Source organism: Aethalodelphis obliquidens, unplaced genomic scaffold, assembly GCF_003676395.1.
Source record: "Aethalodelphis obliquidens isolate GAN/ISIS:26980383/991018 unplaced genomic scaffold, ASM367639v1 scaffold2, whole genome shotgun sequence".
NCBI lineage: Eukaryota > Metazoa > Chordata > Mammalia > Artiodactyla > Delphinidae > Aethalodelphis > Aethalodelphis obliquidens.
Genome location: NW_020837946.1, coordinates 1,197,427 through 1,207,998, shown reverse-complemented (window position 1 = coordinate 1,207,998; position 10,572 = coordinate 1,197,427). Strand labels below are relative to the sequence as shown.

The 10,572-nt window shown below is 57.6% G+C and overlaps 2 protein-coding genes across 2 annotated transcripts; both read right to left on the bottom strand.

Annotated features, from left to right (window-relative positions):
• Positions 1-136: 136 nt before the first annotated feature.
• Positions 137-4,892, bottom strand: COPS9 (COP9 signalosome subunit 9). The gene is made up of 3 exons (XM_027116777.1): positions 4,770-4,892; positions 2,762-2,834; positions 137-406 (listed from the first exon to the last, which is right to left on the bottom strand). Exons 1-3 carry the CDS (start codon positions 4,830-4,832, stop codon positions 369-371), a joined length of 174 nt encoding a protein of 57 aa, XP_026972578.1. The 5' UTR covers positions 4,833-4,892; the 3' UTR covers positions 137-368.
• Positions 4,893-9,173: 4,281 nt separating this feature from the next.
• Positions 9,174-10,070, bottom strand: OTOS (otospiralin). Its single transcript, XM_027114132.1, has 3 exons — positions 10,013-10,070; positions 9,874-9,900; positions 9,174-9,358 (listed from the first exon to the last, which is right to left on the bottom strand). The coding sequence occupies exons 1-3, from the start codon at positions 10,068-10,070 to the stop codon at positions 9,174-9,176; spliced, it is 270 nt and encodes an 89-aa protein (XP_026969933.1).
• Positions 10,071-10,572: the final 502 nt, after the last annotated feature.

Sequence of the window (10,572 nt, the reverse complement as noted above, 5' to 3'; positions counted from 1 at the left end):
AAAAAGTGCACCATGTATTTCTATGCTGAGACCTGTTTCTCTTAGCATGGAACACAGGCATGCATGTACACGTATGCACACGGAGACGTCTAGGGATTGTAATATTCACTCAAAAATGCAAGCATTAAAATCACCCTGCAAGTAATAACATCACTTTTTTAATTGAAGTTAAGGACAAAAGGCGGTCACATTCAGAGATTAACAGGCTTCATCCAGATGGTTAAAACTATCTCTTCCTTCTTCGTTAACCATCTCCGAATTTCAAGTGATTTCCACAAGTTCTCCAGAACCATCTAAAACTGTCCTTTGAGGCGATCCACCACACCAAGGCATGGCAAAGCCTGAGCAAACGCACCGCCGGACACACCTCACTGGATATCATCGTCATCAAAGAGATCTTCAAAATCTACAAAATGAACAAAATCACACATTGATGGGGCACACGAGGTCTACAGCTGAGGAAATAACTATAAAATGAGGTATATGGTCATTCAAAACTAGAGAGAAAACAGTGAACAATCTGATAAAGAACTTTTCCCAGGACAGGTTCTCAATTTTATAAATTTTATCCAACCGGGGCTCATACAGTCCAAAGGGACAGTAGTCCAGAGTGCACCTTTACTCTTGTTTCTATTTAGATGACAATCTTAAGAAAATGCACGAGGGCGTGTTCTGGACCACGTGGGCAACCCCTCACAGCCGTGACTGCATGCCTGTGAGTACGGCCAGGGCTCTGCTCTCCCCAACGCTGCGTGGAGGGCAGGGGAGGCGGGCTGAAGCTGCCTGCGGCTCCCAGCCGTGAGCAGGAAACTGTAGAGCTGGGGGGAGAAAGGCGGTGGAGGGACAGAGCCCTGTGAGAACGACTCCCTTTAAGAGAGTCTGACCTATAGTTAAGCTTGAGAAACACAGCCTGATCCCCATTCCCACTAGAAGAAACGCCAGAAATTCACAGCGCACTGCATCCTGCGAGGGGGTCAAAGCCAAACTCATGGTTATTTGTCCTTCTGTTTACTTCTTTGTATATTTTCTACATCCCCACCACGGGTTATGTGTTACTTTCACAAGAAGAGAAAAAGCCACTCACGTGTACCGTGCACTGAGAATGTGCAGAGTAAACGAAGAGTCCTCAGGAGGACGGGTTGGTCCCCACACCCCTGCTCCCCGGGGAAAGGCACCCAGGCACCTCCTGCCCCCCCCCCCCCCGCCCCCCGGACGGCCCCACCGGTGCCTGCCTCTGCCACCGCCTGGCCTGGCCTGTGGTCCCGCAGCTCCGCCACTCTCCCCCTGCGCCCACCTGTCTGGGCTCTCGCCCCGAGCCGTCCCGGCCCACCCCGTCTAGCGCTCCCATTCTGTAAAAGTGAGTGAGCAGAGCGAACCTCGCTCGGGGTTTGAACTCCACTGCCTAGGGGACGACCGGCCATCAAAACCTATCTGTTCAATCATGAGTGAAAAGGACTACGGACAAGTCCTTCCAAAGGCCACTCGGCTTCCTTGCGGGAACGGCTTCCGGCACACCTGGGCCGTCACAACCTGCCGGGCGGCGTCTGCTCGCCTGCGCCCCTTCTCCTCCCTGCCGGACTCGGACTCGGAGGGAGAAGCGCCCTCGTCTGCTCCCGTGCTCACCTGGCCTGGCGGCCTGGGTCCTTCTCACAGGTGCTCTGTCAGAATTAAAGGGCTGTAGGTGGAAATCAGCCAACTGTCTCTAAGCCCCGGGCTGGCAGAGGAGGAGGGGGGCTTGCAAGGAGACCCTCAAAGTGTGAGTGGATCGTGCCATACTGGGGACCACACACCCCTACCCGGGTGAGGTCCTAGCGGCGGCTCTGCACCCCGTGCTCCCCACACCTGCTCCCCCGGAGAACTTAACAAACGTCACCCCCCTCAGAACTGCGGGGACGCTGCCTGGGGAGAGCAGCTGGGCTCCCCGGGAAGGCTGCCCTCATGCAGCAGGCTGGCTTCTCTCGTTAGGCAACAACACCTGAAAAGCAGCCAGAAAAAGCAACACGGGCTCGGGCGCCAGAGAGGCTTGGGGCCCCTGAAAACCAACATGGCAAGGCAACATCCTGACCGCCACTAACTAGTGACGAAAGTTCTCTGTAGTGGCAGGCACCCTGGATGACAGACGGACGATAAGAGATAAAATACCACTTTACTCTCCTAAGAAAGTGATCTTGTGTTTCTTATGATTTAACCTTTGGTAGGGATGAATATACTCTATAGGAACAAGGCCTTAAGAAACCAGAAGAGGACACGAGAAGGACCCCCTCAAACGTATATGAAGACTTCCTATAAAGTTAGTTTCTCACTGTTTATTTGGTAAAACTCCACCCATGTTCCTGAAGCTAGCATTAAGCCCTTACATGCGAGTAGCTCCAGGTGTCAGAGAAAAGGGGCGGAGAAGAGCAGGAGTGTGGCTGCCACTCTGCACAGGCAGAGCCCAGGGGACAGGAACCCAGTGGCGAACAGGGAGAGGAAAGCAAACCAGCCATCGCGAGAGAGGGGAGACGAGAAAGCCAGATGGACCAGACCCTGCTACAGTTTCAGTGTCCAAGTGCACGTTCATGGCTCAAACTCAACAACTGGAACATAAGACTGGAAGCTTTTTTCCCTCCTGAAAAACAGGGCTGCGTGGCGTTCCAAGAATGGCACAGGATCTGGCCTTTACTGGTCTACGATCCAAGTCACTCATGTCACGAAGTTGCTCCACTGCATAACTTGCAGAAGAAACAGATTAAAACCGGCCAGCCAATCCCAGCGTCCTTACCATTAAAAAAGTCTGCGTGAACTGCCTTTTCATTGGCCGCCAAGTCCATCAGGAGCCCGGTGCTGCCTCCTGCCTGGGGAGGGAAAGGAAAGCTCATGGCAGCGGGGTTTTCCGAGAGAACGAGTGGTGTAAGTGCCACGCAGGCTCCACACCACTCCTGGGCAGAAAGTGTCCAGGTCGGAGACAACATTTAGTCCAGGGGAAGGGAGGGAGCGCGGGCAGGGCTGGGGAGGCGGCATTCCAAGGAATTACGGCGAGGGTCCCCTCGGGTCGGACGTCCTCGACTCCTCTCGCCTTTTCCGTAGAGTCCTGCCGCTGCCCCAAACAGCAGCACTGCTGCCCACACCTGGACAAGAGGCCCCGAGTGCGCGCAAGACTGAGCCCGACCACTGCTCTGCTCTGGACTGCTTCTGAGCGTTAAACCATTTCCCCTGAGAAACCGACCTGCTGACCTGGGGTTCTGGGGAGGGGGGCGGGGCCATCACGGGCCTTCCCACTGCCACCACTCAACGGTGGCAGTGAAACAACGCCACAACCAAAGCTGGGCAACGTGGCGAGGATTCTGAGCCTTTTAGAGTCACATGGTGACAGCCAGAGCAGAGGCCTCTGGTGGCAGCACCCTGGACGGCCGGCCCACAGGCCCGCTGCCACCCTGACTCCCGACCGCCCCCAGGCTGTCTGCCCTGCCTCTTGCTGGCTCAAAGGGCAGAGCACCTCCCGCCCTCCCTTAGCAGCGGGGACTCTCAGAGCCTTCCTTCCTTCCTCAGGCGCCCTCCTGCCCCGTCCCCACAGGAAGCTGTGCACATTCTACCTGTGACACAGCTGCGGAGTTTGCGCCTACCTCCCTCTGGAGGCACTGCCTTCATTCAGACCCTCCTCGCGCCCCCTGTCCCCCTGTTTGTACTGCCCCACTCTCTCACCCCAAACCCTCCAGAGCGACGGCGCCACGAACCAGTCAGAGCCGTCACTCCGCACCTTAAAGCCCTCCAGCGACTCCACGCTTGACTAAAGTAGCGCCTGGAGCACAGGGCTGAGAAGCAGGGGGTGAGTGCAGGTGCCTCGGGACTGCGGTGCAGAGGGCCCACCTGTCCCAGGACGGCTACAGGCCATGCACCATCTGCCCCCCAACCCCACCTGCCCGGCTCCATCCCATTCCCGCTCTCTCAGGCACGACCTGCCCTCCCCTAGACCCTGCAGGCCTCGCTCCCGATCCCGCCAGGCCTCGCCCCTACCTGCGCCCCAGCGCGCCGCCAGCATCTGGCTGCAGCCAGCTGCTCTCCTAAGCCTTTGCTGAGCCACCCCAAAGCCCAAGGGCTTCTAGCAACCCGCACCGCCTTTTGATGCACTAAGAATTGGCACCCAGCGTCTCTCTGTGCTCCCGGGACGCCCAGGAGCACACAGAATGGGTCTGTCCCCCCTGAGGTTTGACAAGGAGAAATCGAGGTCCGGACCCCGCGAAGCCGGCCTGACACTCCGAGCACACACCACCAACACCAGACAGGAACGCCCTGTGCCCAGAGCATGGGGTGACACAACCACCCTGCGCAACTGCCCCGCGCGGAGCACAGACCTGCCAGGCGCCCCTCTCCCCCGCTCCGCGGGCTGGCGGCCGCTTCTTTTCCAAGGGCCGTTGGTCAGCCGAGCTCTCGTCTCCCCTCCTCCCAGACGGGGACTCGCCCCCGCCGCGCCACAGCACGCCATCCCGGCCGGGGCCTACCTCCTCCCCAGCACCTGGCACGAGCTCAACCCCGTCCCCGGGGTCCCCACCAATCGCTCCTGCGGGGCTCCAGGCCGCGGGCACCGACGCTCACCGCAACCCCGGCCCGTAGCCATCCCGGCCGCCACCTCACTGGGTTCCCGGAGGCCCCATTCTCTCGCCCGAGGTAGGAACCGCCGGGACGGCGAGCACGCCCGCGCAGACCGCCGCCTTCTCTCGCCCCAGACCCGGCCCGCGCCCGACAGCTGGCCTTGGCTCCGCTCCCGCCCGGCCCGGCGCCGCCCGCCTTACCTCGTCCAGATCCACGTAGGGCCCCGCACCCTCGGGAAACATCTCGTCCACCGCCGGCTTCATCTCCGCCTGCAGCTCCGGCGTCCCCGACCCACTTCCGGCCCGCTGACTCCCTCTTCCGGTGCAAGCCCCGCCTTGGCAAGTCTAGACTCGAGAGGACGGCCGACTCTATGGTTCCCCCCCCCCCCCCCCCATCTGGCAGGTCTAGCCGCCGGAGGACCTTCCACGCTAAGGTCCCCTCCTCCATTAGTCGGGGCGGGCAGGACTGGCCTGGTTGGGGCTAGGGTGGGCGGGGTCTCCGCGTGGCTGCCGGCACACAAGGGAAGCCGTGACTTCACCGCGGCCACAGACAGTTTGGACCGAAGGGACTGACACTGCCAGGTGCCCAGGAAATACCCATTAAAGAGTATGCGTGGGTAACAGAGTAAAAAGGCAACCCACAGAATGGGAGAAGATATTTGCAAACCATGTATCTGACAAGGGATTAATATACAGAATGTACAGAGGACTCCTAAAATTCAACAACAGAAAACAAGGAGTCCGATTAAAAAATCAGCAAAGGACTGGAATAGACATTTATCCAAAGAAGATTTATAACTGGCCAATAAACCTATGAAAAGATGTTCAACATCACTGATCATCAGAGAAAGACAAACCAAACCACAATGAGATACCACCCCACATCCATCGGGATGGCTACTGTCAAAACCCCAGAAAATACCAAATGTTAGCAAGGATGTGGGGAAATTGGAACCCTTGCGCGCTGTTGGTTGGAATGTAAAATGGTGCGGCTATTGTAGAAAACAGTATGGAGGTTCCTCAAAAGTGAAACATAGATTTACCGATGGTCCAGGATTCCACCCTGGGCATAAACCCGAAAGAATTGACAGCAGGGTCTCGAAGAGATATTTGTACACCCACGTTCACAGCAACATTTTTCACAATGGCTAAAATGTGAAAGAACTCCGGTAGGTATCCATCAACATTTCAATGGTTGAGCAAAATGTGGTCCATCCATACAATGGAATATTATTCAGCCTTTAAAAGGAAGGAAATTCTAACAGCTGCTCCAATGTGGATGAACCTTGAGGACATTATGCTTAATGAAATCTCCAAAAGACAAATACCGTATGATTCCGCTTCTATGAGGTATGCAGAGTAATCAAATTCATAGAGACAGAAAGTAGAATGGGGCTGGGGGAGGGGGAGCGGGAGTTAGTGCTTAATGAGGAGAAGAAATAGCCTGGAGATGGACGGTGATGATGGTTGCATAACAATGTGAATGCACTTAATGCCTCTCAAAAGTAGTTAAGATAGTAAATGTTCCGTTGTATGTATTTTATCATAAGTTTTTTAAAAGAATGTGAATGAGAGAGAAGTGAGGGCAGGAGGGAGAGGGGAAGGGATGGTAGGGAAGGAGAGCATAATTTATCTGAGCTAGACTTTTAGAAGTAGGTAGGCTTGGGGGCTGGGCTGCCAGAGAAGTGGGGGCAGGGAGGGGGAGGGGGAGGGGAAGGGGGAGGGTGTTTCCAGGGAGACGGGAATTGAGCCTAGATTGAGCAGGGATTGTGGCCCCGGGTCAGGCGTGGGTGGACAGCGCAGGGCCAAGGGAGAAGGGAAAGTGACTGGCCGGGTGGCTGAGCCTCCAATGTCACCATGACACAAGTCACCCCAAGTGCCCGAGGGAAAGTCAGACCAGTGAAGCCTGAGTCCGTGGTACCAGCCAACTCCCCTTCTGAGTAGTTTCAAAGCACAGGGACCCCCATTCCTGTGGAGAGGTGAGGTCTCCAGGAGAGCGGGGCACAGAGTCCGCCCCAGGGGACACATGTTTATGGAAGAGCAGAAGCAGGGCAGTGATGTCACAGGGGTGGAAGGACAGGGTCGGCTTGGGGAACCTGGAGAGCACCAGGGGATTGGGCTTGTCGCTGGGTGACCACATCCAGACCACATCCTTTGAGAGTGAAAGGGACCCTATTGGTGACTGCTCCAGGACAGCAGGTGTGAACAAAAATGTCGCCGGGTATATCAGTAAACAAAGGATGTTGAGGCCGTCAGGCCCTCAGCCTCTGCAGCGGCTCCCACTGTGCACCCTGAGGGGATTCAGGATGGAGGAGAGCCCGATCCTGGCCCGCAGGAGAGTTCAGGTGCATATCAAAGGAGTAATTTCAGTGAGCCCAGACGCTTGCATCTTCCCGTACAAAGAAAAGCACTAAATTCATTAACTTGAGATGTCTGGTTTTCTTTAATTAGCAGGAATCTTTTGATGTCCCAACTACCTAGTCTTTTTTGGCAAAAACTATAGATCCTGGCTCCTCCCTTCCCTCTTCAGGACCGTGAGATCTGAGAGGCTGTCTCCTGAGCTTAAGTCCTCAGTATGTCTGCCAAATAAAACATAATTCTCAACTTCTAGGTTGTGCGTTTTTTTCAGTCGACGGGGCATTGACTGCTGGGCACAGCGGGCGTGTGGTCCCCAGGCCATCAGCGGCGAGGCAGGGATGAGAAGACAGTGGCTGCCGGTGGTGCTTGTTGGTAGCAAGCATTGAGGGGTGAAGCCAGCTGAGGACGTGGGGCAGGAAGTGGAGGGGTCCCCCGCCACCAGGTCTGACTGTGAAGGGAAACCAAGAGGGGTACACAGAAGGGAAATGGAGCTGTGTGTGCTCAGGTGAACAGAGAGGGTCCTGAATGGGGAGCCAGGTGCCCCCGGGGCCACAGGGCAGGTGGGCAGGGCGTCTGCTGAGGGTTGCTTGAGGGTGGGGTTTTCTCCTTCTGAGAGCAGAAGGAGGGCAGCTGGGACTTTGAAGACACGCAATAATGCAGCTATGTGTCTTGGGTGGTCATGGGTGTGTCCAAGAGGGGACACAGCTCTGGCCAGGGCACCCCAGGGGCTTCCCCGGGAGGCGCACGGGAGGCCCTTCGAGCACTTTGGAGGGGCATCTGGAGCCGTCATTCTCCAATGCTTGACGTAACTGGGTGCATGAAAATCCGAGTGGCATGTAAATGACCACACACACGCAAACACACACGCACGCACATGAATTAACACACAGGTCAGCACCATGTCCAGGGGGTGAGGGTGCCTTTCGTCTGGTACGTTTGGTCAAGGCCCAGCTGCTACAAGTGGACTCTCATGGGAGTCGGGACTTTGTGTGTGTGTGTGTGTGTGTGTGTGTGTGTGTGTGCAGTTAATTTACAGAAACCAAACTCAGACCAGCTCAAGGGGGAAAAGAAACAAAGAATGTACTGGTTTTTCCCAAAGCGACAGGCTAGGCCAACAGATTCTTCCTCTTTCACACTGAAGCCTGGACACAGGGAGGGAAGCTACACGTTGGCCACAGGAGGTGGCGACAGAAGTGAGGGCAGGAAGCCTTGCTGGACGGCTGGGGCCAGTGGGCAGCCACTGCCTGGGCGCCGCGGCCACCTCCCCTCCCCCTCCCAGGTCCCTCCCAGCACAGCGGGGTGTCCATGCCAGGGTCCCGGGAGAGAACTCTCAGAATAACCCCTCCTCTCACTCACCCTAAAGGACAGCCTGCAGACCCTGGAGGCCGCACACGGGATGGAGTTCATCCCATCACACATTTCCAACGAGCAGAACACACAGCACCCGAGTTTCACAAAACCTTACAAACTTCTTACTGTGTGTAGTGGCTTCTATGTTAGATGCTAGTACAAATACCAGTGTCTAAAGTTAAATAGGGAGTATTTTCTATTATTTTATCTTAAAGACAAGCAGCTTGCAGCCCATTAAACCGATTTCTTCGCCCCCTGATGGGGCGGGGCCCGAAGCTCGTGCGTCCTGGCTCTGCCAGGGCAGGCAGCCCCACTCCCCCCAAGTCCCCGAGTCTGCACTGCTGGTGGTCATGTTTTGGGGGCCCTTCTGCCTGCAGACCCAGCGCCCAGGCACTCGGCGATGCCCACAGACCGGCTGCCCTGGTGTGAGTTGAGCGCGAGGGCTGGAGCCCCGGCAGGGCGTCCAGCCCAGGGAGGCCGCTGTGGGTCTGCCTGTTGTCCAGCTCAGTGGCCAAGGGTGGGGGGGGTTCCTGGGGCGCAGCTGCCTGGATGGGACCTGGGTCCTGTCAACAAGCCAGGCAGTTACCTGGTGTCTGCTTGCCTCAGTTTCCCCCCCTACACTCCGAGGATCCTCCTAGGGTCAGTGAGGACAGGGGGCATCGCAGTTGGTACTCTGTGGACAGACACCATGCACAGGCCTTTCTAAGAAGTGTTCCCTGATGGGCAAGAGGGGCCGGGCTGATTTGTCAAATGAGAGAGTAAGTGGAGCAGAGTGGAGATGCTTCTCCTAAGAAAACCAAGAAGACCACCACGTGCGTCGTGCATTCAAGCCAGGAGTTTATTCAGTACGAGGCCGGCCCGACTCCCACGGGCTGGGGGCCCCCCTGCCCCGGATGCTCACTCCTCCCTGTAGGGGACGTGGAAGCCCAGGGTGGTCCCCAGCGGGAAGTGGGCAAAGAAGGTGCGGGCCATGTCCTCCAGCTGGGGGTAGGCCCCCATGGCCTGGAAGTGTTGCACATAGTTCCAGAAGTCGGACGTGGAGAAGGGCCAGTAGGGCATGGCCGGCAGCTCCGCGTAGGGGTCTGGAGGGAGGACAACAGTTGCTCAGGGGCTGACCCACCCGCACCTGCGCGGAGGCACTGAGCCTGGCCATCTGAGGAGCAGCTGCGGGTAACACCAGCCCTGCCCCTCAGGACTCCTGGCCCGGGGGACAGAGGAGGGGAGAAGGGCGAAGTCTGGCCCATCCTGCAGACACTGAGCGGGATGCAGGGCATGCGGGTGGGATTCGGACGACACCACAGCCCCCAGCCTTGGAGTCCGGATGCTCTGCACCAAGGTGGGACTAGGGGCCTGAGATGAGAATGCTGGGGTGCTCGGGGGCTCAGAGGGTCTCTCCTGCCCAGTGTGTCCCCAGTGGCTGGAGGAGAGGGCCCAGGGAAGAGGCTGCAGTCCCTCTGCCAGTGCGGCTCAGCCTACACCTGAGCCGGGGCTCCCACTTCCCCTGCTCTGGACCGGAGGCCAGCTCCCACCCGGCCACTCTTCTTCCCCCACCGCCCCCCAGACACGTGAGACCAGAACCGGGAAAGCAATACGGTACCTCCTTCCTCCTGCACCGGCTTGGCCCCTGCGAGGGAAGGGAGAGAAGTCACCCCAGAGGCCCCCCAGGAAGGACCTCACCACCCACCGGTACTCCAGTGCCTAGACAGGACAGCACAGGAGGACAGGCAGCCCCTCACCTGCCAGAGGTCCCAGCAGGAGGCAGAGGGCCAGCCCGGGCACCAGGCAGGTCTTCATGTTCCCCAGGCCTGTCCCCCACCGACCAATGGTGCTCAGGTCCACCTGCAGCAAGAGGAACCCGGACAGGTGAGACCACCCACCCCTCGGACCGCCACTGCTCCCGCCACCCACAGGTGGGCCACTCCTGGGAAAACAGCTCTGGTGAAAAGAGAAGTTGCCAGTGTTTTCCTGACAATTTCGATTTCAGTGGCTTCAAGCCTTTCCTCTGAGGCTAACCCCCAGGCAGAATCAGTTGGCCTTATTTAATTTAACTATTTAAGGAATCCTCCCCCAACCCCGCATATGCCCTCCCCAGAGGTTACCTCGCAGCTGCTGTCCCCCAGCCGTGTAGCCTGACGGGCGTCTGCTGCCAGCGCACAGGCTCCCCTTTATAAAAGGCCGGGGACAGGGGCAGACGTCACCTCCGTGAACTTTCAAACTGAATATTCCATCCCCGCCCAGAGGACTGAGGGCTTCTGTGACCCTGCTGGCGGCCAACTCCCAGGAGTCCACTTTTGGG

What these genes read in the sequence shown, in the direction of transcription:
- COPS9 (XM_027116777.1), bottom strand. Translation starts at nt 4,832, where the DNA reads ATGAAGCCGGCGGTGGACGAGATGTTTCCCGAGGGTGCGGGGCCCTAC. An exon ending in CCTACGTGGATCTGGACGAG is followed by an intron (nt 2,835 to 4,769) that starts GTAAGGCGGGCG and finishes TTCCCTCCCCAG; the next exon opens with GCAGGAGGCAGCACCGGGCT. An exon ending in TCACGCAGACTTTTTTAATG is followed by an intron (nt 407 to 2,761) that starts GTAAGGACGCTG and finishes TTCATTTTGTAG; the next exon opens with ATTTTGAAGATCTCTTTGAT.
- OTOS (XM_027114132.1), bottom strand. Translation starts at nt 10,070, where the DNA reads ATGAAGACCTGCCTGGTGCCCGGGCTGGCCCTCTGCCTCCTGCTGGGA. An exon ending in CCTGCTGGGACCTCTGGCAG is followed by an intron (nt 9,901 to 10,012) that starts GTGAGGGGCTGC and finishes CTTCCCTCGCAG; the next exon opens with GGGCCAAGCCGGTGCAGGAG. An exon ending in GCCGGTGCAGGAGGAAGGAG is followed by an intron (nt 9,359 to 9,873) that starts GTACCGTATTGC and finishes TCCTCCCTCCAG; the next exon opens with ACCCCTACGCGGAGCTGCCG.